The 9,675-nt window shown below is 44.2% G+C and overlaps 1 protein-coding gene across 1 annotated transcript; it reads left to right on the top strand.

The window, feature by feature from the left end:
- Positions 1 to 411: 411 nt before the first annotated feature.
- Positions 412 to 3,566, top strand: LOC120945450. Its single transcript, XM_040359606.1, has 2 exons — positions 412 to 3,294; positions 3,461 to 3,566. The coding sequence occupies exon 1, from the start codon at positions 432 to 434 to the stop codon at positions 3,288 to 3,290; it is 2,859 nt and encodes a 952-aa protein (XP_040215540.1). The 5' UTR covers positions 412 to 431; the 3' UTR covers positions 3,291 to 3,294; positions 3,461 to 3,566.
- The last annotated feature ends 6,109 nt before the right edge of the window (positions 3,567 to 9,675 follow it).

Here is a 9,675-nt window from a genome sequence, read left to right as displayed (position 1 = left end):
CAGATTCATCTGCGGAATCGGTAAGAATGACAGCCAGAACTTCAGCTTTAGTGAACTCAGCCAGAAGAAGCATTTGGCTTAAAACATGGTCTGGGGATGCAGCATCTAAATTACGATTATGTGGGCTTCCCCTAAACGGGGATCATCTTTTTGGCCCAGGTTTGCAGGAGGCACTGGAACGTACGGCCGATAGGAAAAAGGCCTTTCCAGAAAAGAAAAAGCAGATGGGAAGAAAGTTTTTTCGTGGCCAAAATAAAGGCTTGCCATGGCAACAAGGTCCTAAAGAAAAGGACAATAGGCCCAAAAAACATTGGTCCGGGTACAAAGGCAAAGGGAGAGGAGGTGTGTTGTTTAACACACCTCAGCAGCCCGCCAAGCCACAATGACCAACATCTGCCAGTGGGGGGAAGACTGAGGGCCTTTCTCCCACAATGGGCAACCGTCACCTCAAGTCCCTTCATTCTGGATCTGGTGGCAAATGGATACAGGCTAGAGTTTTCCTGTCGGCCACCAGAACGACTCTTGATCACATCTCCTCCCAAAGATCGGGAGAAAGCAAGAGCTCTGGGTCTCCAAGTAGGAGAGTTGTTAGACCAGAAGGTCCTGATTCCGGTTCCTCGGTCAGATCAGAACAAAGGGTTTTATTCCCACATTTTTGTCATCAGAAAGCCGTCAGGAAAGTATCGGCTTATTCTGAATCTTCGGTCTCTAAATCAATCGATCCGATACAAACACTTCAGGATGGAGACAGTCTTCTCTATCAAGAATCTGCTTTACCCAAACTGTTTTATGGCCACGTTGGACCTCAGGGATGCTTACCTACATGTCCCGATCCATCCGGCTTTCCAGAGATTCCTGAGAATAGCAGTAAAGATGGGATCGGAAATCAGGCACTTCCAGTTTCAGGCCCTCCCCTTCGGTCTGTCCTCTTCCCCTCGTATCTTCACAAAGGTATTGGGGGAAGCGCTGGCGCCACTAAGATTAAAGGCGATAACTATCATCCCTTACCTGGACGATCTATTAATAGTGGCAGAGTCCCGCCAGAAATTACTAGCAGATCTTCAGACTGTACTCGACTTCCTTCAATCCCTGGGCTGGTTGATAAACAGGGAAAAGTCTTCCCTAGATCCAGCCCAGAAGGTGAAGTACCTGGGTTACGACTTTTGCTCAGTAGTCCAAAAAGTTTTTCTCCCAGAAGAGAAGGTCTCCAAGATGGTGCAAGCAGTGTCAGCCTTACAGACCAATCAGTTGGTTTCACTGAGGGAAATTTCAAGGACGGTAGGTCTCATGACCTCGTGTTTCCCTGCGGTACCATGGGCAAGGTTCCATCAGAGACCATTGCAGAGATTCCTTCTGGAAAATTGGGACGGGGACGCCAGGTCCCTAGAGTCAAAAGTTTGGTTACCGACCAAGGTAAAGAGAAGTTTGTGGTGGTGGAGGAAAAATCTGCACCTAACAAAAGGCCTGCCTTGGTCCATCTCGATATCCAAGAGGATCACGACGGACGCAAGTGCCTGGGGGTGGGGAGCCCACCTCAAAGACCAGGTCGCACAGGGGAAATGGTCCTTGAAGGAAGCAAGAGCCTCATCGAACCAGAGGGAGCTGCTAGCGGTGCAAAGAGCCCTGCAAGCTTTTCAATCGGAGGTCAGGGGTCACAATCTCCAGATCCTGTCAGACAACATTGCGACAGTGGCGTACCTCAACAAACAAGGAGGCACGAGGAGTCGAATTCTTCAAGGAATCGCACAAAACATTTTGTCTTGGGCAGAAGTAAATCTAGGCTCAATTTCAGCAGTGCACCTGAAGGGGACGCAAAACAGTTTGGCAGATTACCTCAGTCGCCACAGGGTGGAGCGAGACAATTGGTCACTTCATCCAGAAGTCTTTTTGGAGATCACCAACAAATGGGGTTGTCCCGAAGCGGATCTGTTCGCAAATCAGGACAACCGCAAAACAGAGGAGTTCTTTTCTCTAAACCCAGAGGATCGATCACTGGGGATAGATGCCCTGGCGAATCCGTGGCCCTTCAACCTCTGCTACGCATTTCCGCCAATCAGACTCATTCCGGAAGTGCTCCGGAAGTTTCTCCTAGAAGAAACAGATCTTATTCTGATCGCCCCCTTCTGGCCCAAGAGGCCATGGTTTTCCCTGCTACAGTCTCTGGTCTCGGAGCCTCCACTGAGACTTCAGAACAGAGAGGACTTGCTGTCGCAGGGTCCAGTGTCACACCCACAGGTGGTTTCATTAAGCTTGACAGCTTGGTATCTGAAGAGAAGATACTGAAGGCTCAGGGGTTTTCTGACAAGGTGATTAGAACCTTGGTAAATTGCAGAAAACCAGTCACTAGAGCCATCTATTCCAAGGTTTGGAAAAAGTTTAATTCATGGTTGTCTGAAAACCAAAGATCAACGCATGATGTTCCTTCTATTTTGGAATTTTTTCAAGAGGGTGTCGACAAGGGTCTTTCAGTTAGTACCTTAAAGGTACAGGCGGCAGCTATCAGCGTTTTCCTCCAGTTTTCTCTTTTGGAAAATCCCATGGTAGCTAGATTCTTTAAATCCATTTCAAGGGCCAGGCCAGTAGTGGTAAGAAGTTGTCCAACTTGGGACCTGTCCCTGGTACTTCAAACTCTGGTAGAGTTTCCCTTTGAGCCTTTGGAGGATATTTCTGTTAAATTACTTACCTTAAAAACTATTTTTTTAGTAGCTATTACCTCAGCTCGTAGAGTAAGCGAGTTACAGGCCTTATCAGTAAGGGAGCCTTTCCTCACGATTTTTGAGGATCGAGTTGTATTGAAAACTGATCCAGGTTTTTTGCCTAAGGTAGCTAGTACATTTCACAGATCACAAGACATTGTACTGCCATCCTTTTGTAGTTCACCACAGGGTGATCAGGAAAAGAAATTTAGTTTTTTAGATGTAAGAAGAACCCTTCTTGCATATTTGGAGGTCACCAAGGTCTTCAGGAAGACAGACGCTTTATTTGTCCTTTTTTCAGGTACACACAAAGGTAAAGGTGCATCTAAAGCCACATTGGCTAGATGGATTAAGCAGGCCATCTCAGAATCCTATAAAATCAGAGAAGTTCCTACACCTTTTGTTACAGCACATTCAACAAGAGCTTTGGCTGCATCTTGGGCTGAGAGGGCTGGTGCTTCACCAGAACAAATCTGTAAAGCTGCCACATGGTCCAGTTATTCGACCTTTATTAAACATTATCGCCTGGATCTGCTATCCGCTCAAGAACAGGCGTTTGGTCGAAAGGTCCTTCAGGCAGTTGTCCCACCCTAGACTGGTAAGTTCTGGCTCATCGTCTCATGGGCTGTCCTGGAAGACGCTTGAGAGAAAAGCTGAGTTAGGCTTACCGGTAACTCCTTTTCTGAGAGTCTTCCAGGACAGCCGGATTCCCACCCGGTTTTGTTGTATGGAAGTTATGTGTTATTAATGCATATGTTTTTCAGGGTAGTCCTACGGTTCTCGAGAAGACTGGCATGGGGCCTGGAGGACCGCCCTTTTATCTGGTGGGGGTTAACGTGTTTCCTGTCCTGGTAGGAGGAGCCCTAGGTCTCATGGGCTGTCCTGGAAGACTCTCAGAAAAGGAGTTACCGGTAAGCCTAACTCAGCTTTTTTGTATTTTAGTGGGAGTTTGCTGACAGACCCTGATGAGGTGGCTGGGGAGTTCCGTTCATTCTTCGCATCTCTTTACACCTCTGCCACTAATAAATCTAGAGAGGAAATTGCCACACTTTTGAGGGGTATCGACTTACCCACACTCTCACAACCCCAGGTGGACTTACTAGAGGCCCCTATCACCAAAGATGAAATAACGGGGGGGGGGGCGATGTCCCTAATCAACACCTCTAAAGCGCCTAGTTCTGACGGCCTGCCTCTAGAATTCTATAAAACCTATGCTGAAACTCTAGTCCCTAGACTCTATGTGCTGTTTTCTCATATATTTAAGTCATGATCCCTGCCCCCTTCTATGAGTGAAGCCTATATTGTACTTATTCCCAAGCCTGGCAAGGACCTAGAACTTCCAGAGTTGTATCGCCCAATTTCGTTGCTCCAACTTGACATTAAAATATTGACCAAGGTACTGGCGCTACGTCTGAACGGGGTGATCCTTACATTGATCTATCGGGATCAGACGGGGTTCATGCCGGCTAAAAACACAGTCTATAACTTACGGAGGCTACATATGAACCTGCAGGCCAGACATGACCAGATGGGATCCATAGCCCCTGAGACCATCCAAACCTTTGGCAATTGTTCTGGCCTGAAAATTAACTGGGATAAATCCCAAATCCTCCCCATAGACATAGGGGTCCCTTCCTTGCTCCAAGCTTCCTCCCTGCTCCTCAGAGTCACCTCCATGAAATATCTTGGTATTACGATTACCCGATCACCAGAGGACTTTGTCAAACTTAACATAGAACCCCTGATAGCTAACTTGAAAGCCAAAACTCAGACGTGGGCCAAACTACCCTTAGGTATGATGGGCCGTGTGAACCTTATCAAAATGGTTCTCCTTCACCAGTTCCTTTATGTCCTTTGGCAAGCTCCAATTTACTTGCCCCTTAGACTTTTTAAATCTATTGAAGCTATCCTTAACTCCTTTGTTTGGAGAACAGCTCGACATAAATTGTCTTGGCAAATGTTGAAGAATCCCACTACCCTGGGGGTCCCGGCTCTGCCTGACTTTAATCTCTATTATCTAGCGGCACAGCTTTCCCATTTTTTCTACCTAAACAAACATGACAAAGACCGTTACCTAGCACCGATTTGCTCTCCTTGCTTCCCGTGGGTTTGCCCACCCGTTCCAGATTCTCCTTAAAGACTTCACAGACAACTGGGAGCAGGGCAATCGTAAGGGACTGCTATAAAACCATTGTAACATTTGGGATGTGGTGACGCGTAGACTGAAGGTGCCATCTACACATTTCCACACACTCCTATGGGATAACCCTTGCTTACATGAATTGTCAACTGTACCGGACCATGTCTTCTGGCTCAACCAGGGGGTAAAGTACTTGTCAGATACTTACCATGGTACTGTCCTGCAGTTTAAGGACAATTTAAGGATGAGTTCTCTCTCCCTAATTCCATGCATTTTTGTTACCTCCAGCTCCGCCATGCTCTCCAGACGCAATTCCATGATGTCCCCCCCCAACTTAGAACAATTGTATAACGGGACGAGACTCCCGCAAAGTCATTTCAGTGTTTTACGATTCTCTTCTTCGCCCAACTGCGGCACCTCTGGCTTATAGGGTGAAGGATCGGTCTGGGGATGTGCGGGGGCTGGAGGATGACGAATGGGAAGACGCACTTGACGCCTGTAAAAAGGTGTCTACCAAGTTGTCTGACCGTCTCACACAACTTTACATCTTGCACCGATCATACTTTCCCCCCGATCCGGCTTGCCAAATACAAACCTAATTATAGTCCCCTGTGCCCCAGGCGCAGCAGCCCCTCCAGCACTTTCATTTGTTGTGGTCATGCCCAGTAATTTAGGACTACAGGACCCAGATTCTTAAGTTCATTCATGACGAGATGGGATCTCCCCTGACACTCTGCCCTAAACAATGTTTACTGGGGAAATTCCCAGATCCAGATAAATTCCATAAACTTTTCCTCCAGGAAACGCTTTTTATTGCTAGACTACTCATAGCGAGAAAGTGGCTTCGGGTTACGCCCCCGTCAATTCAGGAATGGATTGTTGCAATTTTTTTTTTTTTTTTTTTTAATTGTTATATATATGTTATATTATTTTCTTAAATACATTTTTGACTTCTTTTGCTAGGCGTATACAAAAGTTTTCCCTTAATACTTCACCTCCCCTTACCCGCCCCTCCCCCCCCCCCCTCCTATCTCACCAAAACAATCTCCTTATACCTCTACTTCTCTCTAATTTTTCTATAATGGCCTTAAGTATCTTCTCTTAATTTTTCCGCGTAACTCCACGATTTCTTAAAAGTTCTCCAATTTTCCCATTTCATATTTTGTAATATGTTATTACCCTCCATGTCTTCCTGCAGTTCCTCCATTTTATACGTTTCTTCAACCGCATCGATCCATTCCCAGATCGATGGGCATTCCACCTCTTGCCAGCCCCTTGGAATTAATCTTTTGGCAGCATTCAATAGGTGTGGTACTAGTGATTTTTTATAACTTTTAATGCCTTCTTCCCCCCCGTGAAACAGGACAACCCAAGGGTCCATCTTTATCTTTTTCTTTGTAATCTCTTCGACGCAGGCCAATATTTTTTCCCAGTACCTCCTTATCTTAGGGCATCCCCACCACAGGTGCGCCATATTTCCTGGTAAACCGCATCCCCTCCAGCACTCTCCAGTCTGTCCCTCTTTAAACTTTTTTAATTTGTCTGGTGTCATATACCATCCGGCTATGCATTTAAAACACATCTCTGCTGTGCGGCTATCCACCGCGGAGGAGTGTGTCAGGGTCAGCATTTTCTCTATTGTGGTCCTATCCTGATGTGTCCCTAGTTCCCTTTCCCATTTTTCAATGAATGGGGGTATGTTCTGCTCTTCCATCTTCAGTAGCATCTTATATAGTCCCGAGATAGTTCCTCTGGCCTTTTTTGTAGCGCATATTTTTTCCAATTCCAATAACTGATCTCCCGACCTCAGTGGGTGTGGAAGGTCTTGGATAAAATGATTTAGTTGCCGATATCTCCATTCATTAATTTCCAGGAAAGAGTTTTTTAATTTCAACTCCTGTAGTGTTAAAATGTGCCCTTCCTTCATTATATCCCTTAGTTGTATAGTGTCCATTTTAATCCAATTTCCCCCCACTTGTGTTTTACCTGGTGCAAAATAATCATTATTCTTTAGTGATATAAGGGGTGAATTGTACTCTTTCACAATTTTTTTATAGACCGTGTCCCAAACTTTAAGTGCATTTTTGGTTATCTCGTGTGCGTTTTTATCTATTGTCCTAAATTGTGGAGGGTTCCAAATTATCTTATCTAACCTTGCCTGTGACAATTTATTTTCTACACTAACCCACCTTTTTTCTTTGCTAGCCCTGGCCCACTCCACCACTCTTGTCAATATCACCGCCTCATAGTATCTTTTGAGATCGGGGACCGCTAATCCACCCTTTTTTTTTGGTTGTTTTAGGGTCTGAAGTGCTATCCTGTGCTTCTTATTTCTCCATATATAATTCATTATTAATTTTCTAAGGGCCGAGAACAATGTCCCGGGGAGGGCAATAGGGATCATCTGGAACTTATATAGAATTTTTGGCAGAATGACCATTTTGCAGTAATTAATTCGTCCTATCCATGATATTGCCCTGTTTTCCACCCTTTTTGTTTCTGTCTTAATTTCATTTAATAAAGGGATAAAATTTATCGTATACATCTCCCTAGTAGATTTTGCTAGCAGTATTCCTAGGTATTTGAGTTCTTTCACCCAAGCAAATTTGTACTTCATTTTCAGGAGTTGTTCTTCTGTCCTGCTTATGTTTATACTCATAATCTCCGTTTTTGTGATGTTTAATTTAAAATTTGAGATTTCTCCGTATTCGCTACAAAGGTTTAAAAGGTTTGGAATTGATGTTTTGGGTTCCATTAAATAGAAGAGGACGTCGTCTGCAAAAGCTGCAAGTTTATGTTCCTCCTCTCCTATTTTAACCCCTTTTATTTTTTGAGAGTTTCTGATCCTAGCCAGGAGGGGTTCCAATGCGAGCACGAACAGTAATGGCGATAGAGGGCACCCTTGCCTTGTACCGTTTCTCATTAAGAAGGTTTGAGAGAGACTTCCATTTATTTTTATTTTGGCCGTGGGGGACCTGTAGAGAGTGCCAATCCACTGCATCATCCTCTGTCCAAACCCCATTTCCTTCAGGGTGAGCAACATGAGTCCCCAGTCTACCCTGTCAAACGCTTTTTCTGCGTCTATCGACAGAAGTAGACCTGGGGACCCTGCCGCCTTCATTTTCCGAAGGATTAACAGTGTTCTAACCCCATTGTCTCTCCCCTCTCTTCCCTGGACAAAACCCGTCTGATCCGGGTACACCAATCTCGCCATTTCCTGTTTAACTCTCCCGGCCAATACCTTTGCAAACAGTTTTAAGTCTGTATTGAGCAGAGATATCGGCCGGTATCCTGAACAGTTTCCGATGTCCTTCCCTTCCTTAGGGATAACGGTGATAGTTGCTTCCGATGCCTCTTTACTTAGTTCGTACTCCTTTCCAAGCCCATTATAATACTGGCATAGCCTTGGCAGAAGTATCTCCTTAAATTTTTTGTAATACATTACTGTAAAGCCGTCTGGCCCCGGACTTTTACCTGAGGCAGAGCTTGATAGTGCTACTCTAATTTCGTTTTCCGTTATTTGCCTGTCCATCCCCTGTGCGTCTATTTGACTGACTTTTGATAACCTTGCTTCTTCTAAAAATGCTGAGATTTTTTTGTCTTTCTCCCCTTTTTGCCAGTTTTTTTGTTCTACTGAGTATAATTTTTCATAATATAATCTAAATGTTTCAGCAATATCTTTTGTTGTATGCAAGACCTCTCCTTTTTCATTTTTGATTTTATCTATATAATTCCTTGATTTCTTTTTTTGTACCATCCGGGCAAGATGTTTGCTTGTTTTATTTCCCCACCTATATCTCTCCCTTGCCACCAAGTTAAATTCCCTTCTTGTTTCCCGATCAATAAGCTCTTTAAGTTCGTTCCGCTTATTAACTAGGTCCAGATAAATATCTCGTTGTTTACCATTTTTCTTATGTGTTAGTTCCAAATAGAAGATCTCATCTACTAATTTTTCCTTCTTACTATTCATTTCTTTTTTCCTCCTCGCCCCTTCGGAGATTAACACCCCTCTAATCACCGCCTTATGGGCATCCCATAATGTTGCTGCCGAAATTTCATCTGTCTTGTTTATCTTAAAATATTCCTCTAATTCTTTTTTAACCCTCATTAAACTTTTCTCTTCTATTAGTAGTTTCTCATTTAGTCTCCAATTTGGATAGGTCCTTTGATTGCCTATGATATTTATGGATATACTGATTGGGGCATGGTCGGAAATCGTCATGGTCTCTATTTTTGTCTCGACCACCGCATCTAACATTCTATGCTCAATGAAAATGTGATCGATCCGGGAGTAACTCTCATGTACATGAGAATAAAATGTATAATCTCGTTTGCTTGGGTTAAAGATCCTCCATGTGTCTACTAATTGGCTTCTATGTAGACTACCTTTTACCTTTCTCAGTTGCCTTTCTTGAGTCTCTAATGTTTGGTGTGTTTTATCGGCCTTTGTGTCCATACAAAAATTTAAGTCTCCTCCCAATATTATCTTTCCCCTCCTGAAATCTTTTAATTTCCCCAGGATTCCCTGGAGGTATTTCATCGGGGAGGTGTTCGGTGCATATATGTTTACAAGAGTATATTCCTCCTCCTCTAGTTTTCCCCTTAAAAAGAGGAATCTCCCTTCAGGGTCTGTCATTCGATCTGTTAACACAAACCTAATCCCCTTAGCTATCCCAATTGCTACCCCTCTGGCCCTTTTAGAAATGGTGTCCCCGTAGTACCATATGGGGAAGTCAGGGGAATATAGCTTTATGTTTGATCCCAATGTAAGATGGGTTTCCTGCAGGAGGACAACATCTGACCTATACCTCTTTAGTTCCTTTAGTACCTTATGTCTCT

This window comes from Rana temporaria, chromosome 7 (genome assembly GCF_905171775.1).
Source record: "Rana temporaria chromosome 7, aRanTem1.1, whole genome shotgun sequence".
NCBI classification, from domain to species: Eukaryota; Metazoa; Chordata; class Amphibia; order Anura; family Ranidae; genus Rana; species Rana temporaria.
This window is presented reverse-complemented; position numbering and strand designations above follow the sequence as displayed.